Below are 13545 nucleotides of genomic sequence, written 5' to 3'. Positions count from 1 at the left end.
CAGCATCTCTGATGGTATGGGGGTGCATAAGTGCATACGGTATGGGCAGCTTGCATGTTTTGGAAGGCTCTGTGAATGCTGAAAGGTATATAAAGGTTTTAGAGCAACATATGCTTCCCTCCAAACAACGTCTATTTCAGGGAAGGCCTTGTTTATTTCAGCAGGACAATGCAAAACCATATACTGCAGCTTTAACAACAGCATGGCTTCGTCGTAGAAGAGTCCGGGTGCTATCCTGGCCTGCCTGCAGTCCAGATCTTTCACCTATAGAGAACATTTGGCACATCATTAAACGAAAAATACGTCAAAGACGACCACGAACTCTTCAGCAGCTGGAAATCTATATAAGGCAAGAATGGGACCAAATTCCAACAGGAAAACTCCAGCAACTCATAGCCTCAATGCCCAGACGTCTTCAAACTGTTTTGAAAAGAAAAGGAGATGCTACACCATGGTAAACATGCCCCGTCCCAACTCTTTTGAGACCTGTAGCAGAAATCAAAATTGAAATGAGCTCATTTTGTGCATAAAATTGTAAACTTTCTCAGTTTAAACATTTGCTATGTTATCTATGTTCTATTGTGAATAAAATATTGGCTCATGTGATTTGAAAGTCTTTTAGTTTTCATTTTATTAAAATTTAAAAAACGTCCCAACTTTTCCGGAATTCGGGTTGTATATGCTGGACCGCAGACTGAAGGCAAAAGGGCCAACAAGTGCTAAGCATCTCTCGGGGAACTCCTTCAAGACTGTTGGAAGACCATTTCAAGTGACTACCTCTTGAAGCTCATCAAGAGAATGCCAAGAGTGTGCAAAGCAGTAATCAAAGCAAAAGGTGGCTACTTTGAAGAACCTAGAATATGACATATTTTCAGTTGTTTCACACTTTTTTGTTATGTATATAATTCCATATATAATTCCACATGTGTTAATTCATAGTTTTGATGCCTTCAGTGTGAATCTACAATTTTCATAGTCATGAAAATAAAGAAAACTCTTTGAATGAGAAGGTGTGTCCAAACTTTTGGTCTGTACTGTATACGTATACGTATATATATATATATATATATATATATATATATATATATTAATAATTATATCTGTCTATACAATTATAAAAATAGTAATTTAATGACAATTAAGCATTTTTCAACATCAATTCCTTTATTTTAAGGCTTAAATATTGAGTACAATTTGTTCAATTATTTTTCATTATCAGTATATAATAAAAGCAGTAGAATAAATACTATCATCGTGATAGTAATGAAAAGATGTTAATCAACGGCAATAAACTGCTATAATGTAATACATCAATGGATTTTTTTTCATCAGTGGATTTGTTGTTAACCGAAGTGTGTAAAATCAATTTCATTGTGTCTATTGACCGTCACTGCATTTCGACCTCGGTCAAATATGATGCAAGTGCGTCCTCTAGTGTTACAAATAAACATTAACTCATCAACATAGTGTATTTTCTTAAATGCACTTTATTCTCAGATTAGTGAATAATAATGTGCACATTTAAAACACTCTTTAACGAAATAGAACTTTTAACATGTTAAAACGTTCAGCCTCAGTTTGTTTGGGACTGCGGTCTCCTACTCGTCCGCTCATAATTGTAGCATCAAACACATTCCCGCTTTGAGTTGTCGCGCTCGTGCCCAAGTAGCACCTGATATTTATACCCGGTCACTCGCTGATGAACAGACAAGGTACGCGTTTGCTGAAGTAATAAATAAAACACATAACGTCATTCTGAAACGATGCATGACAAAAAATCCTTGATATTGTTCTGCAATCATTCACTTGGATAGTTGTTTACATCGGTGACATACCACTTTTTTTTTTGCACGATATTTAATTTATAAACATATTACACATCTACAATTCGTCAGCGCTGGTAAAAACACCAGGGAAATATTTCTATTTATCATAACTTAAATAATTTCCCGTTATATTAAGATTACATTTTAAATATTTAACATGTGGACCAATAATAATCCTTCAACAAGGATTATATTATAATTAGTTTCAGAAGATAAGCCAATAACCGATAAGGTGGGCGGGGTCAGATTCCACTAACATATAAAAGGCTTCGAAATCATTTTAAAAACTATATCGGCACAGAAAACGTTTTCTTTCTATGTGGCGAGATCAGGAGAAAATATATAGTAAAATTAATCAAATTTCCAGTGTAAATTCGAAGGCTTACGTATCTATCTCGCATTTACATTAAATATCTTAACAATAAATCTATAAAATGGTAAGTAAATTTGTCAGTATCTGAAAAAGTTAAACTAGCAGACCGGTCGGCCGACTAACGGTCGGTGTTTTTTTTTCAGATGTATGAGCTTTATATTATAAATATCGTGATGATTAATTAACAAATTAAACGAGCAGCTATAAATAATACACCTTTTGACGTTGCAAATGGTCTTAATTCGATTTACCTTTTTTTAGCGCGAGTGTATCTCCATTCACGTGGGTCAGGCGGGAGTTCAGATCGGTAACGCGTGCTGGGAGCTGTACTGTCTGGAGCACGGAATGCAGCCGGACGGGCGCATGCTCACCGACCAGACCACCTCCGGCGGAGAACAGTCCTTCAGGACTTTCTTCAACGAGACCGGCGCCGGGAAAAGTGTGCCCAGAACTGTGTTCGTGGACCTCGAACCCACCGTCGTTGGTCAGCATGCATTTACACTGCACTGCTTTTATAAAAATGTCGAAATACCATACTACAGTTAACGCTAGTGTAACAACTTTTTTTGTATAAGTGATGGCTAATATCAAGTTTTCATCAAGCCCTCTAATTTTTTTGAAACCTTCCTCTTGGGGGCGGACTTGGGGCCCTAAGCAAATTTCAGGTATGGGCCCCCAACATAATAACTATGTGCTTTGCATGCCTAACCCTTATTTTGCTTGCTCTCTCTCTCTCCTCTCTCTCTCTCTCTCTCTCTCTCTCTCTCTCTCTCTCTCTCTCTCTCTCTCTCTCTCTCTCTCGTAGTTTATAGTTTATTTACCTGTTTACAACTCAAGTAAATAATTTGTCAACTCAATACTGTTCTAAAGCCATATTAGGCTACCTTATTATTATTTTTTCGGATTGCAAAAGAAGACATTAAACAAATGCTTGCACTTGTCCATTTAATGAATTGTAACTTTTTTCAATCCTTTTACAAAAATGATTCAAATTTCATGAAATTATCCTATGCAACTCATTCCATATTCCAAGTGTTCTTAAGGCATATGGTAGGGTTTGCCGAGAGTTTGCTCAATCTCACGACGTTCTGTTAATCAATGAAGCTGACTGCACTGCACAATGAATCTCTTAATTACATTGTATTTACACATTGTTATAACGATTTGCGAGCTTGCAGAACTCAGCACTTGACAAAAGTGCTGGTTTTGAGTTGTGAGTAAGCATTTAATGCTCTCCAGAACACAAATACACACTAGTGCAGTGGTTCCCAAACTTTTTCTGCAGGGCCCCCCTTTCTGAAGATAAGAATATTTTCGAGCCCCCCCACACTGACACAAACATACAAATCCTTTGTTTCTAAACTCCACTGGACTTTACTTAACATTGTAAGTCATACAAAATGGCAACTTCTTCCTGAACAAAACTAAAAAAAAAAAATTTATCACAATTATTAAAAGTGACACTGCATCATGTATCATAAAATTTTACCATGTAATGGTGTTCATGGCTTTCAACACATCTTCTTATAAACTCCATTCCTGCATGAAAGTGGCCTTTTACACTTTACCAGCTCTCTGAAGAAAATAACAAAATCCTGAACATTTAACTCTGCAAAAACTGCACCTTAATGTCCACATCTTTTCAGTGACTGGTGTGGGCTTGCTTCATGCTGCAGATCTTCTCAAATCGGGGTTGCAGCTATGAGACTGCTACTCTTAGTTCATTTTCAATGTCCAGCTTTGATCTGTATTTAGTCTTGATGGAGGCCACAGCAGAAAAACCTATCTCACATAGGTAAGACGTGGCAAATGGAAGGAGTGTGGCCAGAGCTCTTTTACCTAGCAGTGGGAAATCTTTCTCCACTCCAATCCAAAATGCAGCTAGTGTCTTAGACTTAAACTCAAGCGTCATTGTTGAATCAGAGGTGACATCAATGAACTGTTCATTCTCTGTAGTGCTGAATTCGGCAGGTGGTGTTGCACTGAAGGGGTCTCGGATCCAGTCATATTGTGTAGGATCCTGCACTGGGAAGTACCTCTGGAAATGCTTTTGGAGGGCAGAGATGTGAGCTTTCATGCATGGGATCACTGTGTTCTGCAGCTTGTTGACCTCAATGAATGACTTCAGGTTCTCAAACGAGTCTATATTTCCCTCTGTAACTCGCTGCTCCCACATCTCAAGCTTTCTTGTGAATGATGTGATTTTATCTGCCAGATGTGGAAGGTGTGTGTTGCTGCCCTGCATCTGCAGATTTAGCTCATTGAGTTTTTGAAACATGTCACTGAGGTACGCAAGTTTCATGAGGAAGTTGTTGTTAAACTTGTGGGCAAGTTCATTTTCCTCCTCCTCCAAAAAGATGCGGATCTCATCCCGCAGTTCAAAGACCCTGGATAAAACTTTCCCACGTGACAGCCATCGGGACTCGCTGTGAAACAGAAAAGCTGTGTGGTCGGAGCCCATTTCCTCACACAGTGCAGAGAAAATACGTGCTTTGACAGGTCGTGTTTTAATGTAGTTCACTGTAGTGATGACATCCGTCATAACATCGTGCAGGTCAGGACTCAGCTGTTTAGACGCCAGCGCCTCTCGGTGTGTCATACAGTGTGTCCACTGCACGTTAGGGGAGATGCGCTTGATGAGCGCTTGCAGCCCCCCTCTTCTCCCAGCCATGGCCTGAGCCCCGTCTATGCAGATCCCCACACAGTCCTCCCATTTCAGATCGGCCTCTCTCAAGTAAGTGTCAATTATTTTAAACAGTTCGTCTGCAGTGGCTCTGCTCGTCACTTGTTTGCAGAAAAGCAAATCCTCCCTCAAATCATCGGCATCAATGAATCTGACGTATGTTATCAATAAGCAGGCTTTATTACTGTCAGTCGCCTCATCCATCTGCAGAGCAAAGCGTCGGTCCCGTATCTTGTCATTTAGCTGCTCTTCTATGTCTTTTGACATATCATAAATACGCCTTGAGATAGTATTGTTTGAGAGAGGAATGGCCTTTAGCTTGCTGGCAGTGGCTTCGTCGATCATAGTTGAGACCATGTCGATCGCAGAGGGAAGTATTAATTCCTCGGCTATAGTGTGTGGCTTTTTACACTGAGCAACTCTGTAGGCAACTTTGTAGGATGCGAGTTGAGCATTTGCAGGCAGGGATGCTGCTTTAGTAAAGCGACTCTGCTGTGCACGACACTGTGTGAGTTTTTTTCTGAAGAACTCCACCGGCTTGTCTTTGTGCTCGGGATGTGTTGTCTCCAAGTGGCGTTTTAATTTGTTCGGCTTCAGACTGTCGCAAGCTAGTATTTTTAGACACACAACACACTGTGGTCTTTCCTCCTTACCCACTGTTGTGCTGGTGAAGCCGAGTGCGAGATATGCCTCGTCATATTTTCTTGTCTTTGCTTTTGAAGTTACTACATTTGGTGAAGATTCATCATCTGGTTTGCGTTTAGCAGGCTAGTTTAGGGAGCGCTGTCACAAACTTGTCCATGCTGTTATGCTAGCATTGTAACTAACCCGGGAAGCCGTGGCCGTGCCGCGCCCCCCCTGCAACCAGTTTGGGAACCACTGCACTAGTGTTTGCCAAATATGTTTCACCAATATCAGATTGGACCCCCAATTCCCCTTGGCCCTAAGCGGCCATTTACCTCATTTTTTGGTTAAGTCCGCCCTGGTTCCTCTCCAAAAATCTGTCAAATAGAGACCAATTTCACCATCCCAGTGTTACTTTTGTATTAATAGCCCTTGACTCTAAAGTGTGCTTTTGGTCTGATCTAGGTGCCCCTGGACTGTGATTTGTATGCACCCTTACCAAAGTTTTTTTTCTCATTCAGATGAGGTTCGAACTGGAACATATAGACAGCTGTTTCACCCAGAGCAGCTGATAACTGGGAAAGAGGACGCCGCCAATAATTACGCCAGAGGCCATTATACCACTGGCAAGGAAATAGTAGATGTGGTAATTGACCGTATTCGCAAACTGGTAAGACAGTTTTCTCTATTTAGATATACAACATTTATTGCAATTACATTTTCATAGATGAATTAATAGTAAGTGTCTTTTGTTTTTAGTGTGACCAGTGCACTGGACTACAAGGATTCCTCATCTTCCACAGTTTTGGCGGTGGAACTGGGTCGGGTTTTGCTTCACTGCTGATGGAGAGGCTGTCCGTTGATCATGGCAAGAAAGCTAAACTCGAGTTTGCGGTTTACCCTGCACCTCAGGTAACTTTTTCACCAGTCCAGATGTTTCACTGGAAGATCAAATTATGATTAGTTTGATTAAAAATCAAAAGGTCAAAAAAGCAAAAATGCAAACAAATCCAAGGATTTTTTTTTTGTTTTTAGACATTTTTAAACTACAATCACCCAACCTAAATGTTTTGTCACCCAGTGTATTGGTGTTTTACAATATATAATGTTGATTCATATTTATATTGTGAGGAAGATACTTAAAAGAAACTTCCAAACTCTGAATTGGATTTATTTTAACTACAGAACAATCTATTTAACTTTAAAATAACACTGGTTAGTCTTCAGTGAATAAATAAACATTAATGACAGAGCTGCAGGTTTATTTAGGTTGATCTCTCTTTAAGACCTCATGCTCGGATCAAACTGTTACACATAAGTTTTGTTTCTTAACTGTCTCAACATTTATGTAAAAGACTGTATACCAACAATGTTTAGTATAAAACCGACTATTTACATGAATACTAATCAAGACAGGCAGTTTGACAGACATTTTGTATGTATTTAGCCATTTACGCAAAGGAGTACGCTCTCAGATGCATCTCTATGTACGCGAGTGCACAGTGCGCGCAAGTACTGAATTAAGCACTTGAATGTTTAAAATTGACTCAAAAGCACGTGCAAATGGTACATTCCGTCATTCTGTCGCAAGTGTCTTTCACATTCAAATATTTGCGTGAATTTCAAACGTTACAAGTGTGGAAACTGCATGAATCTGTAGAATTATGCGCAATCCCGTGCCGAAATTCAAGACCTGAAACCTGTTGACCTGTTGGATTTTTCTTGAGGTTTCCACCGCAGTGGTAGAGCCCTACAATTCTATTCTGACCACACACACAACCCTGGAGCACTCAGACTGCGCCTTCATGGTGGACAACGAGGCCATCTATGATATCTGCCAAAACAACCTGGACATAGAGCGGCCCACGTACACCAACCTCAACCGCCTCATTGGGCAGATTGTGTCATCGATCACCGCCTCCCTGCGCTTCGACGGAGCTCTCAACATCGATCTGACAGAGTTCCAAACCAACCTGGTGCCGTACCCTCGCATACACTTCCCCCTGGTCACATACGCCCCGGTGATCTCCGCAGAGAAGGCATACCACGAGCAACTGTCCATCATGGAAATCACCAACTCCTGCTTTGAGCCAGCCAATCAGATGGTGAAGTGCGACCCTCGGCACGGGAAGTACATGGCTTGCTGTATGCTGTACCGTGGAGATGTGGTTCCAAAGGATGTCAATGCTGCCATTAGAAGCATAAAGACCAAGAGGACCATTCAGTTTGTTGACTGGTGTCCCACAGGGTTCAAGGTCAGCCTATGTGTTTATTCTATATTAGATTGTACATTGGAAGCAAAGCATCATGCGTAACTAATACGAGTGAAATAATGATAGTGATACAACATAGCATACAATTGTCATGTTTGTAAATAGTAGCTTGATGTTTGTTAGGTGTGAAAATGTGTATTCTTTAAACTGCATGCCTTTTTACCATTATCAGGTTGGTATAAACTATCAGCCGTCAACTGTGGTTCCAGGAGGCGATCTGGCCAAAGTTCAAAGGGCAGTCTGTATGTTGAGCAACACCACAGCCATCGCTGAGGCCTGGGCACGTCTAGATCACAAGTTTGATCTAATGTACGCAAAGAGAGCCTTCGTTCACTGGTACGCTGGAGAAGGTATGGAGGAGGGCGAGTTTACAGAGGCCCGTGAAGATTTAGCTGCTCTCGAGAAAGATTACGAAGAGATGGGAGTCGACTCTCCCGAAGGAGAAGGTGAAGAGGGAGAAGAATAAAGTTTTGAATATAGCAATAAATATTGACATTGTACTTTTGTTAGTCTTTAGGCATTTATTAATCAGCATTAAAAAAAAATCTAGTCACCAATATCCACTAATCAGACAGCTACAATGTACAGTACTTTACATAAGGAGTGTTACAGGTTACCACACTACAGATAAAACAGTTCAAAAGGATTCTGCACCATTAATCGTCTTCAGAAACACAAAGTTGTAGATGGCTTCGAAGATTTATCAAAGCACAGCGACGGTGTGAATAAATGCTTTCTTCATTAAACATCACTCGTTTGTTCTGTTGCAAGGCACATTTAATTTCTTTTACCTGTACTTACATCAGTGTACAGAAAGTGACTTTACTCTAACTTTACAGACTTGCATAATAACATCCTTCATATAAAACGTGCACAAGACTTGTCACAACCCAGCATGACAGTTCTTTGATCAAAGTACCTGCACTTCTCTGCAAAGATAAGATTTCATCGGAAATGCAGTGCCAAAATAGATCACTTTACATATCGGAAATGTTGTAAACAGCATTCTAATTACCGGTAAATAATATTTATATTATATTTAGTATAGTAGCTATTTAAAGATTTTTTTTTTCAGTTTAGGATAATTAAACTGTTTACTTAAGTCTGATTCACACTAAGAAAGTCTTTCTATAACAGACTTACTGTCAAGCCGGTCTGTTAATGCCACAGGAGTATTTAAACATTTCATGTTAGAATGAAATCAAATGAAGTCCAACAAAGCCACTATATTCAAAACCACTTAACAGAGCGCGCATGGAACAGGTGGAATGCATCTTTGGTCAGTTTTTAACCCAGAAGTCCAAAATGACAATATTGTCTGTTATCGTTACAGTGACAATATTTTCCTCACAAAATATAAAAGTACACAGTAAAAGTGTCTTATGTGTGCATAAGGACCTATTTTCAAATCCGTCTCAATATCATTTTCAGTTAAATTAGGATATTTACATGATAGATGCAATACACCCATTCTTTAGAAGACACACTACTTTTCAGATTAAAACTTTTGATTCTGAATCATAATCGTCTTAATGCATCTTATGTTATGCAAACAAACTGAAATTAATTCTGTGTAACTGCAGAAACCCAAACCTGTTTAGGATCAAAGTGCATCTAAAGAAAAAGGGAGGATGTCACGTTTTCACGTTCTAGTGGAAAGGCTCAGGCAAAAGAACATCATTGCATTATGAAACCTGCCTGCGGGGGAAGACCAGCGCCGGGTCCTTGAGGGAGTGCTTGTGGGTATGGACATGAATATGATGGCACCGTGTTTGGCAGAGGAGCACCGACGCTCTGAGGGTTGTAAGGCATGGCTGATGGTTGAGATATCGGTGCAGGTCTTACATGAGCTGGAGAACCATTAGCTAGCCTTTGGAAAGATGCGGTGAAGTTATGGGTCTCCTGAGGTTGTGAGGGATCCTTAGAGGAACCCTGAGGAAGAGGAACACCCTTCAGCACCATCTCCTGTAGCTTATCGATCTTCACACGCCTCCAATGTGCCAGCTTCCTCTTGCTCTGGTAGTCATCAATGAAGCAGTCCAAAGGCACGGCTCCATCCAAGAATGAATCGGCCATGTTCTACGAATCACGTAGGGGAATCTTAGGACACTGTTCATCGTGTAAAAATCAGTTATGAATTTCTGTAAACATGGACAATGTTGTTACCTCTGTTTCTTCTTCGACCTTGGCTCCCTCGGTTTGCAAAAGAGCCAACAATGTGTCTAGTGATCTGTTTCCTGAAAAAAAGGTCCAGTTTAAAAGATGAATATACGTAAAATTACTTCAATATTTTGGCAGTGGCATCCAGTTGTACTAAATTAGCAGTTAGAAAGACTGTCACATTAATATTGCAATCTCTAATTGGACAGTAGTCTGAGAAATAGTTTTTTTGCATTTTAAGCCAATTTCAATGAGTCTGCTCAAATAATAATGGGACATGGAGGAACAGTTCACTCAAAAATGTATATTAGCTGAAAATGTGCAATCCAACCATTCAAGAAGAACATGAGTTTGTAGACTTGAAAAAAATGTAGCACTAAATCACTTGCTCATCAATGGATCCTCTGAAGTGAATGGGTGCCGTCAGAATGAGAGTCCAAAACAGCTGATAAAAACATCACAATAATCCACAAGTAAATCCACACAGCTCTAGTCCATCAGTTAATGTCTTGAAAAGCCGTGTTTTAACAAACATATCCATCAAGATGTTTTTATCTTCAAACCATTGCTTCTGGCTAAAATACCAGTCCATACAAATAATAACACTTCCTCCAATGAAGAAGTCCTCTCACATCAAAATACATATGCTTAGAACTGATTTGGACTATAAATATGGATAGAAGACAATTATTTTAACCAGAAGCAATAGTTTGAAGATAAAAACATCCTGATGGATTTGTTTCTTACAAACACGCAGCTTATCACTTCTCAAGACATTAAATGATGGAGTGGTTTGAATTACTTGTGATGTTTTTATCAGCTGTTTGGACTCTCATTCTGACGGCACCCATTCACTGCAGAGGACCCATTGGTGAGCAAGTGATGCAATGCTAAATGTCTCCAAATCTGTTCTGATAATCTTGGATTGCCTTATGGTGAGTAAATCTTTAGCAAATTTTCATTTTTGGGTGAACTAATAATTGAGACAGTGCTGTGAGCATTTTGCATTGCTTTCATAGAAATACTGTACCAGATAGTGATCAATCAGACCCATAAAAGTCTAATAATAGAAAGGAGTATTTTACATAATGGGCATAAGTTTACATCAGTGTAGAGTTTCTTTTGGAAATTATTGAAGCAGTCTCTGTATCAGTGTAATTCTAGTCTTTCTGCTGTATCCTCCTGACCCTGATAAACTTACTTTCAAAACTTCTGCTCTGCTAAATTTACTCTGACAACACAAGATAAAAGGTTTCTTAAAATAAATCATGGAGAAAACTGGATAAATACACAGCACAAAATACAATCCTTTAACACGGACATGTGTGCAGATTTAACCTGACATGATCAGCATCAGTTGCAACAGAGCAGTAAATAAATGGGGCAGTTGTGGCCTAATGGTAAGAGAGTCAGACTTAACCCAAAGGTTGCAGGTTTGAGTCTTGGTACCAGCAGGGATTGTGGGGGTGGGGGGGTAAATGACCAGCACTCTCTCTTTCACCCTCAATACCACAACTGAGGTGAGACCAAGCACCCAAATGCACCCGGGACACAATATTTGGCTACATGTCACGTCATTCACTCACTTTTTTTACATAGCCTAAAATGTCCAGGTTAGGGTTAGTCCCTCTACATTATTTGCATGTATATTTCAATTGCTTTGAGGTTCTCTGTAAATCCTGCCTTCTCACACGCAACGATTGGTCGATTATGTACAATGCCTAGACACTATTTGTCAAACTACTTTTCAGTCATTCTTAAGCAAATATGAACACAATAGGAAAACAAAGCCAAAACCCGGACAACACTTGATCTATTGATTTATCATTTGAAACCCAACAAACATTTGTGAAATGGTTTGAGAAGTGTGGTAAGTTCATATCTGACCTAGTGTGGACCCGCGGAGCTGGTAGGACTCGTGCAGATCTTGTAAACAGCAGTAGCGTTTGGTCAGCTGGATCTTCTGATGGTCCAGTTCAGGCTGCAGATTGAGGTTCTGCTCCGCCAGGCTGCGGTTACTGGCGATCGTCAGCTCTTTATTCTGCTGCATTTCCTGCATCTGTGACAACAACAGTCAGAAACCAGAGAAAGCACAGCCAAAACTCCAGCCTCCTGGATCAAATGATTTATTTACCTAATACCCCAATATTCAAATCATGATGCTACATTTTTCCCCTTAAAAACACATGAACAAAATTGTTATACCGTATGAATGGAAACTTGTGCATTCTTGCTGCATGGAAAACTTACAGTTAATGATTAGTGCCTATTTCAAGGAACTTTTTAACTATTTAATAATAGAAAGCAAGATTACTTAGGCAGCACATGCAAATTGGGGGGGAATCAAACCATCTAAAAGGACCTATAATTACAATATAATTTAAGAAAATGTACTGCTTAATAAGAGATTACAAGAATGGCCAAGTGAATTATATATATATATATATATATATATATATATACATACATACATACATACATACATACATGTATACACACACAAACACACAGTGTTTAATATTATTATATTAATTTATATATATATATATATTATATTTGTAAATGTTTATTTTTAAATAATTATAATAATCATTTACAATTAAACGAATAAAATAAAATAGTATAATAATTTAATCTAAAAAGCATATTTGACATTTTTAGAGGTGGGAAAAGGTAAAGGATTTTAAAAAAATTACACAAAACACTAATAACTAATAATCATATTATTGCTTATCATCAGCATTGCTATATATATATATATAGCAAAGAAACTGCTGAACTTGATCAGTCAAGAGGAGGTTGACAGAAGCAGGTCGTTTGTACTAACCAGTCTTTATATCACAGTCCTTTTTTGTCTTTATTTTATAAGGGCAGTTCATATACTGCCTCCATTCTGAAGTCTGACACAATCAAGCCACTCCTTTAGTCAACAACACTTTCCAATAAATCAATACTGATGTAGTCAAAGGTGAAAGGTCTCGGTCCCAGAATACAACACAATCAATAACACAAAACGCGACAGCAGCAAGGCAATGAAAGCCCGAGCAGCTGTCACTCATCTGCACTCACTGTCAGCACAAACTCTCACTCTATTCCGGGATTTAATGAGCGTTTAATGGCTGTCGCGTCTGCGCTCACTCACCTCCTCCATCTCTCTGACCATTTCCCGGAGCTTGCCATCGTCCTCCAGCAGTTCGTGCAGCTGTGTGGACGAGTACGACTGCAGTCTGTCCTCGAAGCCGGACATTTCTCCCATAGCTTTGTTATCGTCTCACCGCCGCCGCAGGGAAGTATCTTGTGTTGCTCCTCGGCCGGAAGTCGAGTAATTCCCGTCAAATCAGCGCGTGTGAATGGACGTGACGTCACGCGCGTGGACGTGTGAGCGACGTCAAGAGGCCATTCATGGAGAAGGATTTAGGAAATACGGTTTTTAATACATCATTTATTATATAATCTATACATACAATTTGCTTATTATACTTAGAATATCTTCCCGCTAAACATTTGAATAATTTCACCTATAATTTGTACCAGTATATTTATATATAAAAGATCAAAACATGATTGAATGTTTTCAGTTAAAGTCACAAATATTTTAATATATCA

At 39.3% G+C, this 13545-nt stretch overlaps 2 protein-coding genes across 3 annotated transcripts in view; one reads left to right on the top strand and one right to left on the bottom strand.

Moving 5' to 3' along the window:
- LOC132132944 (tubulin alpha chain, testis-specific-like) overlaps positions 1-8245 on the top strand; it is a 31923-nt gene extending 23678 nt beyond the window's left edge. The window contains exons 2-6 of one of the 2 annotated variants that reach the window (XM_059545566.1): positions 2461-2683; positions 6028-6176; positions 6266-6418; positions 7234-7761; positions 7952-8245. In XM_059545566.1, coding sequence (XP_059401549.1) covers positions 2461-2683; positions 6028-6176; positions 6266-6418; positions 7234-7761; positions 7952-8245 — 1347 coding nt within the window. Of the gene's footprint in view, positions 1-2460; positions 2684-2736; positions 2865-6027; positions 6177-6265; positions 6419-7233; positions 7762-7951 lie in introns of those variants that run through there. The other variant, XM_059545567.1, reaches the window with a different exon arrangement.
- Positions 8246-8280: 35 nt separating this feature from the next.
- On the bottom strand, positions 8281-13279 carry LOC132132947 (vacuolar protein sorting-associated protein 37B-like). The gene is made up of 4 exons (XM_059545569.1): positions 13082-13279; positions 11827-11998; positions 9946-10016; positions 8281-9858 (listed from the first exon to the last, which is right to left on the bottom strand). The coding sequence occupies exons 1-4, from the start codon at positions 13193-13195 to the stop codon at positions 9457-9459; spliced, it is 759 nt and encodes a 252-aa protein (XP_059401552.1). The 5' UTR covers positions 13196-13279; the 3' UTR covers positions 8281-9456.
- Positions 13280-13545: the final 266 nt, after the last annotated feature.

The sequence above is a fragment of the Carassius carassius genome, chromosome 49 (assembly GCF_963082965.1).
Source record: "Carassius carassius chromosome 49, fCarCar2.1, whole genome shotgun sequence".
NCBI classification, from domain to species: domain Eukaryota; kingdom Metazoa; phylum Chordata; class Actinopteri; order Cypriniformes; family Cyprinidae; genus Carassius; species Carassius carassius.
Note: the sequence above shows the minus strand (reverse complement) of the source record. Positions and strands in the feature narration are given on the sequence as shown.